At 44.6% G+C, this 16,079-nt stretch overlaps 1 protein-coding gene across 1 annotated transcript in view; it reads right to left on the bottom strand.

Annotated features, from left to right (window-relative positions):
- LOC146798204 (serine/threonine-protein kinase D3-like) overlaps positions 1-16,079 on the bottom strand; it is a 508,587-nt gene that overhangs the window by 40,495 nt on the left and 452,013 nt on the right. Inside the window, exons 14-17 of the mRNA XM_085625489.1 lie at positions 7,160-7,321; positions 6,382-6,480; positions 2,159-2,426; positions 716-801 (exon numbers count right to left, since the gene is read on the bottom strand). Of these exons, the coding sequence (XP_085481615.1) occupies positions 716-801; positions 2,159-2,426; positions 6,382-6,480; positions 7,160-7,321 (615 nt within the window). The remainder of the gene's footprint in view (positions 1-715; positions 802-2,158; positions 2,427-6,381; positions 6,481-7,159; positions 7,322-16,079) is intronic.

Raw genomic sequence — 16,079 nt, 5'->3', positions numbered from 1 at the left:
CCTGAGTCGTTCACACTGATTTTTAGGGCCGGTTGTGTGTCCTGCGCTGTAAAATCAGAGAGAACTGCATCACGTGCAGCGCAAAAGGGCGCTGATCCTTTCTGCCGCCAGCATTGAGAAATCTGGCTGGGAAGTGGTCTAGCATTGGATTTTCCTCGCTGCTGCTCGCCAACTTACAGTTGGCAAGCAAGGAAAAAACTCTGCTCCGATACGTGGAGTGGAGTCTTTCGGAACCTTGCTACAAACCTCTATGCATGTTAAAATGTACATAGAAAACGGGAAACCTGGTGCATTATGTGGGTCAAATTGACAGCTGGCAGTATAAAGAAATATTCTCTAAAGTTTCCTGTAGGTTTTGAGTATTCATAAATAACTTCACCAAGATGCAACTTGAATAGCCATGCTATCAACATTATTGCATGATTGAGGTTCTAAGCTGCCAGCGGGGTTGTGCGTTTAAATGTCAAAGCCAAAAATGGCATCTGAAATACATAACATTTACCAAAATAGTATTCCATTGGGTGTAGATTTTTTATTCTTAACTGGAATGGAGCAATATTCTGTAAACAATATAGTGGACATGATATTTATGTTAGACAATATTCTGACTGCAATGTTCTGGCACTATAGTGCCAAGAGTGCTATTTTGCAGTAAATTGTCCAAGACTGATGTGAGTGTGGGAATTCCAACACCCACTACCACCCAAATCCTTACCTGCAGCCAGTTGTGACTTAGAGATTTTTCCACACTGAAGCGCTTGCGGATCTTCACCTGTAGCAGACTATTGATCAAGTTCACAGCTGTAGAAAAGAGAACAACCAGAAAATCCATAAACAGATAAGAAACATTAGGTGCTGCATGTCTTCAGTTGCAGTTGCAGACATTATAGCCTAATGAAACTCCCAGGCATGCACAGTGCTGAGGCCATCAGATAACAAGTATTGGCAAACCAAATAGTTCTGGCATCAGTCGTCACTCTTTTGGCTTTGTCAATGCTTTTTTTATTTTGACTTGGCTTTTGCAAAAAGTTTTTGCTGGGTAAGCTGCCACTCTAATCAATCTAAAAAACTCTTTGGTTAAAAGAAAACTTTGTTGGTCTCAAAATGCACACATTGTGATAGAAGTGCCTTGCATTTAAGAAGACTACTTTTGTGTGTGGATGTCCTCCTTGTAGAGGTAAGTGGTTTTATTTATTTATTTATTTTATTTTATTTTACCTATCCCATCATCCGTCGACTTGCCCCACCGTCCCTGCCACCGCCCGCCTCACCGCTCTTACCTGTGCCGGCCGCTCCTGGGGCAGAGAGCCATCACTCACAGTGCTGATAGCTAATAGATGAAGAGGGGTAACCTACTGCTCTATGCTGTAGTGGGCGGAATAAAATGTGAATTACATAATAACAGACTAATGGGTGAAGATGGCTAGCTGAAAACACCTATAAGTAAGCATATCAAATGCCAGACCTAAAAAGGAGATCAAGACTAGTTTCTGTTTTTACTCAGAACATGCGGATTTCTTTTATTTACAGACATCTCTCTTAGTACTGAAAGTATTGAAAGTATGAGGTAAAATAGGTTCTGTACTTTGCTTACAAGGTTATAGAGTAGGTTGTGTATGAACTCCCTATGGTTTTTAAAGGCACACGTTAGGAGTGGCCAGTGATTCCAGCCTCTGGAGTTAACGTGACCGAGCAGTACCGGCCATGTTAGAGTCAGAAATACTGAGCCACTTCAAGTTGGACTCTGAGGCTCTACTAAGAAATGGGAAATTGCAGGGAAAACAAATTTACCATATCCAATTCTCCTGGTTATTCTACATTTTTACAGGGAGATTTTGGTAACTTTGAGCAGTCAGAGGCCCAGTGGTTATTCTATGGTCCCACAGGTTTACTACTTTACCCGTATCACAACTGGCCCAGTAACTCCTGCTACTGGGCTTATCAGAGATAATGAGCAGCTCATAGTGAGCCCCAAATGTTGAGATCTAAACAACATCCTCACAATAAGTATACATTTTGGAGTAAACAAAAGAAAACGCAAGATAGCAGAGTTGAGTATTGTGAAGTTAAAGCTGCACACCAGATCATTTCACATACTGTGCCCATATTCGGGATCTACTTTTGGTGAGTTTGAACAATATGAATTAGGAGATCTCACCTTCCTCAGAGATTTCATTCCAGGGGTACTTGGGGTACATGAAGGCAGCATTCTGGATCTGATCATTGATGTCTTCCTCTTCATTGAAGGGAAATGTGCCACTCAGGCTGACGTAAATTATCACCCCTACAGACCACATGTCCAGCGAGCGGTTGTAACCCTTGTTCCGGATAACCTCTGGGGCTAGGTAGGCAGGAGTACCCACCACTGAGCGGCGAAAGGATTTCTCCCCAATGATGCGAGCGAAGCCAAAGTCACATAGCTTTACCTTTGGGATCATGGAATGAAAATGCATTTAGAGGTGTAGAAATTAAAAGAACACTATACCAAGGTTACCAAAGGAGCAGTTACTGTGCTTCCACAAATTTCTCACCTTTCCACCACTTTTGAATGAAATAATTAGCATTGTATTGCTTGTGTTTTCTTGCTTGTTCTAAATCTTCTCTAAAGAAATTAAAGACCTTCCCGTCTTTCTGTAAGCATACCTGAATAATATCCACAATATCTGCATTTTAAATATGCCCTCTCTCAGGTCGTGCAGGGAGAGTCAAGTGTTGAAGGAAGTAGAAAGTTTTAAAAATAAGTATAGCCAAAGTGAATAGGTTTAAAAGATATTGGCTTTACTAATGCTTTTTTCCCAATTTCCCAAGAGGGGTGCACATGCATATTTCCCACTGTTGGAATTGGTTTTCAATTAAAGAAAATATATTGGAAGATAGTGGCTGGTGCACACAGACATGCATTGCAACACTTGCATGCACGTACATTGTGACATGTAAAAATCTGTGTGACGTGACATGTTTATACTCAAGTGTCATGATGCAGGCGCCATTTTAAATCTACTGATATAGCGTGGCTAGCAGCCATGTTATATTGGTAAATTTAAAACAAAAGTGAAAAAAAGCTTGACAAGGCATGAAAAGGAGAGTGGGCAGCCCAGTGGGAGTTTGCAGCTGCTGGGACCTAATAAAACACAATGCAAAGAAAAAAGGAAAAACAATAATAATTTAAACATAGGGGCGAGTGAAATGTGGGATGGAGAGCAATGAGGGCAGCAGCAGGAAGAGGGGGAGGTGGAAGTAGAGAAGACAAGAGAGCACGCCAGGAAGAGGATGTGTAGAGAGAGCTAGGAAACACATTCACTTATGTGGAGTGCTAACTGTTAAATTAAAAAAGAACCCCCTCAAGTATGCAGTGGAAGGATACAACTCATCCAATCAGAACACTGTGTCCATGAAATGCTCCTAGGCAGGACAAATACGAGAATAGGGAGGAAAGCCATTAAATCAGAAGCAGGAAAGTAAGATAGCCAACAAAGCAATCCAATTATGAGCTAAGGACTGACGCAAAGACCAAATTATGTATTTGTTGTGTACTGGACATTATAACCCGGGCCAACAGAGAGCTAAATCTGGCTCAAGTTGAGATCTAAAGATGGCCTCACCAATCCTGGGTGTGTCATACTTAGGCCTTTATTTAAAATATGTTGGTAAACCTGCGGTATTACACTAATTTGTTACCTGTATTACAGCATTTGGTACACATGTTATTGCCGCACTTAAAGGTGTGGAGTTAGGACATGGAGCAGTGAAATTTAGGCTCCACCCTTATACTCATAACAGACATTATATTAATTGTGTGCCCTAACTTAATTAACATGTGTTAGCATTTAAACATATCAATGGACTGAAACCATTGTAGGGATTAGAGATTTATACATATGGATGCTAATGTTCAGTTGACACATATAAACATGTACTCTTTTACTCACATTTTGCACTTATTCCTGACATTATACGTGTGGATGTATAATCATGTATTCGAATTTATATAAAATGTTCGGCTAACTTAGCCTGACTTCAGGCCTCAATTGAAATGTCATCATCATCAAGATATCTTTATTTCGGCGGTTTGCCTTAAAAAGTACAAAAAATAAATATATACACAGACAGATCTGACACAGAATAAAATAAGTCATAACAATACATTAATTGATGGACAGTCCCCTTCTTCTATTCCACATTGCTAAAAGAAATTTAGAGACTGCAAAAACTATACATTCAGATGTGTCTGTTTTAAGAATTCTAAAAGCATGGCTACATTGCCGAAAACCCATGTTTTTGCAGATAGGCACTATCCAATGCTTCCTAGCTTTTGAGTATGCAGGGCAAAAAAATAATACATGGAGCTCATCCTCTTTATCACAGCTACAGCCAGGGCAGGCCTCAATAGAGGTTGGTGCCCAACTGCTGAAATGTACTTTGCCTTGTCCGCATATTCTTTCCTTCTTTGCAGTTATATTATCAGGATCTTCGTTAGTTAGGGAAAGGCTTTTTGGTTGCATTAGACTGCTGATAGTGAGGCCTGGAGGGAACAGCTTGGCAGTGAATGGGGAAGGAGAACTAATGATCAAAAGAGGCTTTTGGTTCATCATATACCAGGATGGAGAGATGTTCAAGGTTGAGAATTACAGTCCACACTGAAGGGATGTTGCATATGTTATCTTGAGTAATTATTTGGTTGGTTCCTGGTGATGTGAAAGGAGATAAGGATGATTCTCAATCCCGGGTACTCTAATTGGTGTTCTCACAGTTAGGATGGCAGATTCCTTTTAGAGGTTCAAGAGGTACAGAACTCTCTGCTTGCCTTATTCTTGTAAGTGGGAAGTTTTAAGCTAAGCACATTACTTTTCCAAGACTTCTACCGAATTCTAATCAAGTGGACAACTTCTATGGTCCCTAAATAGGAACTCTGGGTAGGTATCCCTGTAACCGATTAATGTTTAGAAGAGAGAAGGGAAGTTTCTTTGCGGAACACCTGTTTGCTTTAATTTTTATTCTTGTCGCTGTCACTACTATGTATCTAATTTTGTTGCATATTAATTTACTGAGATATTTCAGCTTATCTGCTGCATTGCTGTATCTTTTTAACTTAACATTGGTTTGATTACATACTGGATTGATTGGTAATCCAAAATAAATCCCTTTGAAAGTATTGTTGATGTCTTGTCATTTACAGTGCTTCACGTCAACCAACAAAAGTCCATCTGACCATTGGAGAAAAATCTTTGACAACTTTATTAAGAGATTACGTTGTAAGTATCAGTGCGCTATCAGACACTTTATTTACGGTTCTGTAATTTTTTCTTATACTTTAATGGTATTATTCCATTTGTGATCGACTTTTACCACATCAAATTTAATTGTATCCCTTTTACCACACATTTACCAGATATTCTGTACACATTTCACCATCTCGAAATGAGGGCCTCACGTCGCTCAATGCTTAGATTTTACTATTTTCCAGTACACTTAGCAAAAATTGAGGACATATTGTGAGATAAGATGTAACAATGACCTTGCAACAGGGAACCTGGGCGGAGTATGCAGAGTGGCACTCCGCGGTGTTCCACAGAGTTAAAAAAAACTCTGTGGAACTCCGCTCCTCCCAAATCCCACAATTTTTTTTTTAAAAAGGTCAAAAAACCCACTTACCTTCTCTCTGGCATCTGCAGGCCACCCTCCCCCTCGCCGTGGTGTCTCCTCCTTGTTGCCGTCCTCCTCCTCGCATTGCCGATCACAAGCCCCTACGTTTTACGTCTCAGGTGGACTGCGCAGTTCACACAAGACATAACACATAGGGGGTTGTGACCGGCAATGCGAGGAGGAGGATGGCGGCATGGAGGAGACACCGTGACGAGGAGGGCGGCCAGCAGATGCCAGAGAGAAGGTAAGTGGGTTTTTGACCTTTTTTTGGGGCCACGGCGCCGGGGCTGAGGGGCATACTCTGCTCCGCCACGGAGTCGGAGTTTTGCCTCAACTTTGCATTCCCAGGAGAGCGCGGAGTTGGTCACCAAACTTCGCTGGCGGAGCGGAGTACGCTGCTCGGGTTTTGTCCTCTGTACTTTACTTGATTCAGACCTAGGCAATTGGTTTTGTATGCCGGGAACCAAGTACTTTTTCAGTTTCATACATCTCCTCACTCCATCCCTCAAACTAGTCTATTTCTCCTTCTAGAAATGCAGGTATTGATTGTCCATTTTTATAGAGTATTTTGACAAACGATATGATAGGAGAAAATTATAGTAAGACCCTTACAACATGTCTGGTGCTATGAGGTAACAGAACAGACTATGTTTATCTGAGCTGATATTCTGGATTCCTAAATCTCCAAAGGGATCAACGGATCAACAGAGATGAAGGACTATCAGACTCCATATGTACCTGTGGGAAGGCATCGTCCGAAGATAGCAGGACATTCTCTGGCTTCAGGTCACAATGCGCGATGTTCATGAAGTGAAGGTGGCGGAGAGCCATTAATATCTAAGCAGAGAAACATGAAAGAACATGAATGTAAGTTTTGTGTCTTCTCTATACGTTATATCTGTGTTGAACCTTCCACTACTTTCTTTTAGTGCGCCTTTCAAGTCAGTATTTGATTGAGGCACTCTGTTAAAATATAGAGCAAATGCTACAAAGATGAAACCCTCTTTATTGCAGCCCCCAGCCAGTGGCTCCAGCATTCTCCTTAATTGTACAAGATAAAGGTATTCACTAGAAGACAAAGCCAGAGACATGCTATAGTATGAAAAAAGCTGAGCAGTAATGCAGTACATGGTCCTTACTGCACTGTATTAATCTTCACTGTAAGACACATTCAGTGACCAAGGACATTGTGGTTGGAAACTGCTGAAGTACAATAGAGGACAACAGAGGACGTAATTTAGATTTGTGGTCAATATTCTTACATTAAAAAGCTCTTAGGTAGTAATAACTACATCAGGGTCAGGCAAATTCACTTTGTGATGTCCTGGTATAATGAGTCTTTGGATGTACCATGGGTCCTCAAATAACCTTCTAAGATATTTAATATCAATATTAACCTTGTGGTAAATGTGTTCACTGACTTAATTGAAAGTGTGATGTACATTTTACGAATGCACAGGGGCGTCAATAGATTATCAATACAACTAACCAGACATTTCAGAGAAAGGACACCTACTTGGGTTGTGATGAATTTTGTGATTCGTTCCGGGAGCCGTCCCTTCTCACTTGACAGGATCATCTCTAGCATGTCCCCATGCAGTTTCTCCATGATGACAAACACCCTGTCAGGTGTCTCAAACATGGCCTCCAGATTGACAACTCCAGGGAAGCGCAAAGCCTGAAGAAGAAAATAAGGACATTTATCCATGTTGGAAAAGTCTGCAAATAAAGCTTGAAAAGAAAAAGCAAATGCAGAGTTTAATGATAAGCTTGAGGGCTTGTCTGTTAAAGACCCAGGCTATGAATGACCCAACATTGTGACTATGAGCACAAAAGCTAGAACTTTTGTACACTCCCATAATAACCTGTGAAAGAGATGCCCCAACTGTGACAACCTACAAACAACGTAACATGATAAATTGCGTAGCTGTGATACATACACAAACATTATGACTTAGTTAATTGAAGACTAGATTGTGGTAATCCTTTGTGGGCTTCACTTCTTAAACAGCAGATTGACTGATTACAAAAGTTTGAAATACGCCTGCAAGAGAAAGTTTTTTGCCTTCGAAGATGTAATTCAAAAGCCCTCAACAATAAAGTTACAATCCCACAAGGTGGGTGGAATCCATGACTTAGTGCGACACATTTTACATGTGTCTAAATCGAAAATTGTTGCCAGGAGTGCTAGAAACATAAGGGTGTCACTTAAGGATGTTTCAGAATAAAAGATTGATGATTTGCACTCAGCTGCTATGCAAATCGTCAAGTCTTCGCATTCAACTTTCCAATGTTACTGTAGGAGAGTAGGATCTGCACTTATGTTGCCCCCATTTTTTTTCTGATGTTAACACTGGTTTCTGGCTATAGTCTGGCTGGGTCCCTGCTAATCAGGGCCCCAGTCTCTCTGTTCTCTCTAAACAACTTGGAGTGCATACTAGATGCATTAGTGATTGGATACTGGGGTGCCTTATGAGCCCCTAGTATATGGTACCCTAGGTACCAAGGGCATAGGTACTTCACAGGCCTACCAGGGGCTGAAGCATGTATTATGCCACCCCTGAGAAGCAGACTAAATCTGACACCACAGGCCTGCTTCTGCAGCCTGGGTGAGGTAGTGTTAGAACACCTCACTGAGGTATAGGTTCCTATATCTCACCTTACACACACATATAAACCTATCAGTCACCCCTAAGGCAGGGTGCTTGGTTTACAATGTGAGGGGGTGCCTCTGCCTGAGCAGGGCCCCTCTGCAGCTGGCAGAGTCTATTATCTGAGGCTGTTTGTGGATGCGGTTAAACCATATACTCTTAAGTGCATTATAACCTACCGGTAAATGCTAACTTTGGAATGACTGCATCAAAACATGTCGTGTTTGGTGTCAAACAACTTGGAATCATACCCCCACACCAGTAACTGGTGTGGGAGTATGATCCCACCCTTCTAGAGGGGACGACATGTACCCACTGTGGAAACACTGTAGAAATCTGAAAGAGCCCTGGCATCACAAAATGGATGCCACCAGCACAGAAACTGGGCTGCCCTCCTGCTGCAGACTGAAACTCGCAGTGGAGGAGACCCATCAATAGGCATCCTGTCACAGGGTGGTGTCACCACCTTCCAGACAGGATTTAGTGTATTGGAGCTGGGTGGGTGCACTCCTAGAGTGCTTTGAAGTCCTGCACTGGGGGAACAGAAGGCTCCTATGTACATATGCCAGCTCAAACCCGTTCAGGGGCTACCTGCCCCTGTTCTGGCGCGAAACGGGACAAAGGGAAGTGGGTGTAACCACCCACCCCCCTGACCCACCCAGAGGAGTGGTCCTAGAGCTAGTCCCTCCCTTCCTTTTAGTATAAGTTAGGGAAACCTTGCCATTGCAAATCAGATATCCCTGGACGACGCTTTATAAGAAGAATCCTGGCCCTTCGACGTTCCACTACCTTTGGAAGACGGAAGAATCTCCCTTGGAGTCAAGGGGTGAATCCCCTGCTTGGCAGGCACCAAAACTTGAATCAACGGTTGCAAACGTTCCCGCTCCCGCCAGAGTCCGAAGTCCCTGCAGCCCCGGAAGTGGATTTCCTGACTTCTCGACGGCCATTGTGAGACCCCAGCAAAGCTGTGGTGAGTGGACCCCGCGAGTGACGAGGAACAGCAATACCTGGGTACCGTACACTATTGTCAAGTGCAACCCCTTCATGACGCTCTACGAACTTGTGCTTTGGACTATTTGTGGCCCAAGCCTCCAGCAGGTTGTGCACCAAAAATCAGAGGCCTACCCCATCCCAAGTGACCGTGTGCTCCTGTAAAGCATTTCCTCATGAGGCGCCTTCGCGATCCCTTGCCCATTGGCTTGTGGGTCCCCTGAAGACTTTCTGATCAAACCAAAGGAATTCCCTGGTTGCTTCAGGCCTGCCCTCACTTACCCTTGCTGAGTGAGTCCCTCAGACATTGCTAGTATGCACCATTGACTTTATTCACTTTTCACGAGACTTTCTGTTGCCAAGGCTTGTTGGCTCCAATCCGGTTGCAGACACCTCAGACAGCTGCAGACATCATGGGACACTCCGAATCCAGCTGCTGGTCATCGTCGATCTCTCCTGGACCTCCTGAGCGAAGAGTCAAAACACCCTTGATCACCTGAAATCACCCGACATTCGTGGGCATCCATCTTCCTGGTCCCGGGTCACTGGCAAGGGACTGTGAACACTGTCCCTTCTGCTTTCAGGTCATCTTCATCTTGAATCCAGCCTTGGATTCTTCTTCAGTCTTCGCAAGCAGCAAATCTTCTTTGGCTTCCATAGAAAACAGCGATGCGACCCAACACCAAAAGACACCTATGCACCCGGCTTCCCTGGGTGAGGTAACTCGTGCACTCCAGTGCCCTAGTGTGTGTTGGCCCTCGAATTACTTACATTGCAAGTGGCTTGCTTGTAGACTTCCTCGAAGTACCCTTAAACTTTAAAAATCCAACCGCAACTTGCTCTATTGTAATAAATAGGGAACCCACTGCCGTGTTCTCACACTGCATGCGTCTCCCGTGGGTCTTTTACTTACCTGCCTTGGGTGGATTAGTGAAGCCCCAGCGATTCTACAGGCCCTAGGCCTTGTCCCCTTGCAAGTTGACTTTCCTAAACCTCTTTTTTAGTATATGGTCTGGTACGCCCCTAGGGCCCCAGCTATATTTGTGCTTAACTTATTGTGAAACGTTGATATTTGAATGTGTTCCTGGCCTCTAATCTCATAAAGAGATTAGTAGAGTGTGTCTAGAAATAAATACATACATATATATTTGATATATATACCTGTGTGGTATAAGGTAAAACAAGCTGCTTTACATTCCGCCGAGACTTAGACTGAAGGCTGCTCTCCACAGCTACCACTAGGATAGCTTTCTTTAAAAGGTTGTCTTAAATCTATCTACCTTAAGAGTCGAATTGGACTGGTGCAAGGTGGCCACTATAACTAGTGACCAGCATATGCCAGGCCAACTTCTCACAGTTACACATTGAAACATGTCTGATAATACCAGGACAGGGCCCCCCAAAAAAGACTGTGACATCCCTTTCTGCTACAATCAAGGAGTAAATGAAAATATAGTATTGTTGAACTGACTGGAGTGAGAGTATTACATTTTATCCCTCCGCTATCCAACACTTTCTCTACTGTTGCATTCACTGGAGTGGGAATAGTACATTTTACCCCTCCACAATCCAACACTTTCCCTACTGTTGTACTGACTGGAGTGGGAATAGTAAATTTTACCCCTCCGCAATCCAGCGCTTTCCCTACTGCAGCACTGACTGGAGTGGGAATAGTAAATTTTACCCCTCCGTAATCCAGCACTTTCCCTACTGTTGCACTGACTGGAGTGGGAATAGTAAATTTTACCCCTGTAAAACCAGCACTTTCTCTACTGTAGCACTCACTGGAGTATGAATAGTACATTTTACCCCACCGCTATCCAACACTTTCCCTACTGTTGCATTTACTGGAGTTGGAATAGTAAATGTTACCCCTCCCCAATCCAACTCTTTCTCTACTGTTGTGCTAACTGGAGTGGGAATAGTAAATTTGACCCCTCCGGAATCCAGCGTTTTCCGTATTGTTGCACTGACTGGAGTGGGAATAGTAAATATTACCCCTCCGCAATCCAACACTTTCCCTACTGTTGCACTCACTGGAGTGGGAATTGTAATTTTAACCCCTCCGCTATCCAACACCTTCTCTACTGTTGCACTTATTGGAGTGTGAACTGGAATTTTTACCCCTCCACTATCCAACACTTTCCCTACTCTTACACTCACTGGACTGGGAATAGTAATTTTTACCCCTCCACTATCCAACACTTTCCCCACTGTTGCACTTATTGGAGTGGGAATAGTAATTGTTACACCTCTGCTATCTAACACATTCCCTACTGTTGCACTAACTGGAGTGGGGATTGTAAATTGTATCCCTCCGCAATCTAACACTTTCCCTTCTGTTGCACTCACAGGAGTGGGTATAATAATTTTTACCCCTCCGCAAGCCAACATTCTCCCTACTGTTGCACTGACGAAGTGGGAATGGTAAATTTGAACATTTCCGTAATCCAACACTTTCCCTACTGTTCCAGTGATTGGAGTGGGGATAGTAAATTTCACCCCTGCTGTGTTAAGTGGGATGGGAATAGTAAATTGCAGTGTTTTGTAATGTTATAATTTATGTAATTTTATATTTATTGGAGTTAGAATAGTAAAACTTATTTTTGTGTGGTGTAAATATTTTGTCACTGATGTGTTGTTTTAGGTGGGAGTAATTATGTTAATATTTATTTAGTTGATCTACATTACCAATAATTCCGACACGGCTTCGTCACGGCTAGCGGAGTGGGATGCATTCAAGGTGGTGGTTCGAGGCGCGTGTATCACACAAATAGCAGGGGTAAGGCGCACACTGGAGCGATCGCTCACGGACACGGAGTGACACCTGGCAACACTCACACAGCGCGAAGATAGGGATGCGGCATCGGCACGACAGGTAGCTATGGCACGATCCTGATACACCGAGGCGCTAACCACCCTACGTAAGTATAACTTCAGAGCTTACGCAGCCAGAGTGCACCGAGATAGAGATAAAGCGGGAACACTCCTGGCCTGGCTGGTGAAGCAGGATGCGGGAGTACACCCCATCACGGAGATAACTAACCCCTCGGGAGACATAGTGAGGACCCAGGTAGATATCCTCCAGGTTTTTTATCAGTACTATAGTACCGTCTACCGGGCCCCACAATCGACCGACCCGGAAGCCATTCCCCGTTTTTTAGACCCCTTGCAGGTTCCACGCATCCCTAGAGCTGATGACGCCAGTCTGGAAGCGAAGATTTTGGCATCTGACGTCTCGCAGGCTCTCCGGGCCATGGCCCGGCGTAAAGCACCAGGGATGGATGGTCTACCCCTAGAGTACTTTAGCGCCTTCTCCTCCCTCCTGACCCCGCGCCTTGTCGCGATGTACGCAACGGCGTTTGAGAAAGGAGAACTACCTAGCTCTCTCTGCGAGTCAATCATTGTGTCCTTCGTGAAGCTGCATAGGGACCCGCAATCGCTATCATCCTATCGTCCAATTACGCTCCTTTCGGCGGACTGCAAGATACTGGGGAAAATTCTGCCAGAACGCTATGAAGGGATCCTTAGACCCCTGATTCACATGGATCAATGTGGGTTTGTCCCCGGTCGCTGTACCTCCCAAAATCTGCGGCGTCTTTTTCATGTCCAGGATCAGGTGACTACCAGATATCCTAACGCAGCGTGCCTGATCTTGGACCTTGAGAAGGCATTTGACACTCTCACATGGCCATATCTATTCGCAGTCCTTCGAAAAGCGGGGATAGGTCCCAATTTACTCAGATATACTCAACTTCTCTATACTAATCTTACCTCCCGTGTCAGGATAGGGCAATATATATCCGCGCCACCACAAGTCGAGCGCGGGACCAGACAGGGCTGCCCCCTTTCCCCCCTAATTTTCGCAATGGCGATGGAACCTCTTGCCCTACGCCTGCGGGAGGGCGGAGTTGACTGGGGCATACCAATAGCGGACATGATACACAGTGTCTCCCTGTACACAGATGATTTGCTCCTTTACATCCGAGATGCCACAGCGGACCTTGCGGCGGTTTGGATGGCGCTACGGGACTTTGCGGCGGCATCAGGGCTGCAGGTGAACTGGGACAAGTCCATCGTGTACCCACTTCGCCCGGGATCCCAGCTGCGGGAGGTCCGCCCTGGCGAGAGGACGCTATCGGTGGGTACCGCAGCCCCCCGATACCTGGGAGTACGGCTATATCACTCCCCAGCTGACCTGTTTGATGGTAATCATCGTGCGCTGTTTGCTGGGCGCTTGCAAAGATGATACTGGTCCCCCGCCTTCTCTATTACTTCCCCAACCTGCCGGTGATCCCACCTCAATCCTTTTTTCGGGACCTGGATACACTCCTGCGCTCCCTTATCTGGGGGGCCGGCAGACCTAGGATCGCCCTGCGCACACTGCAGCTGCCCACCACGGAGGGTGGCCTGGGGGCCCCGGCATTTGAATCCTACTTTCTGGCAGCGCAGCTTCAATGGCTGTCATACTGCACAGCTAACCACTACATGGGAGAGACCTATACGCAGCAGGGCAAAGTCCCCGTACTGGAATTGTGTCGACTGCTACTCCCTGGCTCCAACCCGCAACGCAGGTCTCCGTGGCCAGATGCTGCATGTTGCGGATTCATCGAAAGGCGCCCGACACGCCCGCCTACTCTCCCAAGCTGCCCCTGGTTGGCTGGCCATGTCAGGAGCACTATTTCCAGGCGGCCCAGCTCGGCCCTTGGACTGCGTGCGACATCACAGAGGCCGAGGCGCTATTTACCAAAAACCAGCTTGTGCCCTTTACTCACCTCACGGATTTGTATGGTCTGCCGCCGGGGCAATTCCTACTCCACAGGCAGTTGATAGCACACTTCCAGCCCTATGCGGACCTCTCCAAAGGGGAGCCGGAGACGCACCCGGTCATCCACGCGCTTCTCCACATGGGCTCCAGTCGCCACCTCGTTCGATGGTTGTACAAGGCTATCAGACAACTTCTTAATCAACCACTGGTCACCCTTTGATCCCAATGGGAGGAGGACATCGGGAGACCATTGCATGATACAGAATGGGAGAAAGCCCTCGAGTTCCCCAAGAAGGTATCTCGTAACGCGCGCTTCAAAAATGTCCAGTATAACATCTTACATACGGCGTATCAAACCCCGGCGCGCCTGCAACGTATTTATCCGGGTGTACCTATCTTGTGCCCCCGCTGCCGATCCCCGGATGCCCGGCTCCAGCATATGTTCTGGAGTTGCCCGTCACTGGGTCTGTTCTGGACGGCCGTCATCACATCGATCGCTGCGATAACTCAGCTCCCAGACCTGCAGTCCTGGGAGGCGGTGGCCCTGGGAATATTCCGCCAACCTAAACCACTCAAAGCCCGCACCCGCTTTGCTTACCTCACGCTGTTGCTAGCTAAACGGGCCATCGCCATGAAATGGCGAGACCCGCAAGGGCCAACTAGAGAGGCGTGGGCGGGAGCGGTGAGGAAATGGGCAGCAGCGGAGGAGGAACCAATCAGGGAGGAGGAGGTGCGGGGGCGGAGAAAGTACCCACTAGCAATGGAATGGACCCAACTACTCTTTCAATTCACCCAAGCCTGGCCCCCCACAGGAACGCACGTGCCGCCACGGTCGCCGCCTAGGGAGCCCCCATCCACCCCATACAACCCTGTTTTGGAAGGTAATAGCTCCCACGAACTCTGATACCCTGACCACAACACCCAATGGATCACATTTATCCTTTCGCACTGGCCAGGTGCGCCCCTAGCGCTGAGGCGGAGAGTAAACCCACCATGTTAGACACAACGCGATCGCACAAGCAACGACGTCCCCGGCGCGCCCCCAGTCTTCATCCCCGTGGCGTACACTAACATGGTTTATTTCAGCGCACGTACCCTAGCACACACTTCAAGGATAGTGATTCCCCTGCCCTAGTTCTGTCTCTGTTATATATTTTTGTTTCAGAAGGAAAACTAACAAAAAAACGAGATCTACGTCACCTTGTGTCGTTACCGCTGCCCCCCTGATGCGGCCGGCCCCTTATGGGGTTGTAGGCGGCTTGCTGTGTATTTTGCCCCCCCCCCACATACCACCTAGCACTATTACTTTGACCCTGCCGGCCCGAAGGGATGTAGGCAGTGGTTGAGCTGTATGACCAACGAGAACAATAAAGATCTTGTTCGTTCAAAAAAAAAAAATGTATTTAGTTGATTTTTTTTCCTTTTGACTTTTTAATGTGGTGGTAAGTGTATCTATATTTATTTTAATTTGTAATAATTTATTTTATGTTGCAATTTGTATAATTATGTGTTTGGTTTATTATAATAATAATAATATTATAATTTGCAATATTTTTTGGTTGCAAACTATTAATTAAATTGTAAAATATGTGTGTTGTTTAATTTTTTATTTTAAATTAAATTGATTCCCTTTTTAAATATTGTATGTTTTTAGTATATTTAAATATGTTTACATATAGTTTTGATAATATTATGCTATTTAGGATTTTTTTAAATTATACTGTTAATTAAAATATTAGTTTATATTTTTTATATATGTATAATTATATATATATATGTGTGTGTTTACATTTTTTTAAAGAAGTTTATCTGTTGTATTTGTTCAAATTTATATTTAATTATATTAATTTTTTATATAAATTAAAGTAAATATTTAATGTATTTTTATTTTAATATTTTAAATTATATATATTTTTAATTCGATATTTAATACAACTATATTATTGTAAACTATATTTTTTCCATATATTTTTGTATTTACCCGTTTAAGTATAGGGAGTCGATATTTCCACATTCTATATTTTTAC

This window comes from Triturus cristatus, chromosome 9, assembly GCF_964204655.1.
Source record: "Triturus cristatus chromosome 9, aTriCri1.1, whole genome shotgun sequence".
NCBI classification, from domain to species: domain Eukaryota; kingdom Metazoa; phylum Chordata; class Amphibia; order Caudata; family Salamandridae; genus Triturus; species Triturus cristatus.
Note: the sequence above shows the minus strand (reverse complement) of the source record. Positions and strands in the feature narration are given on the sequence as shown.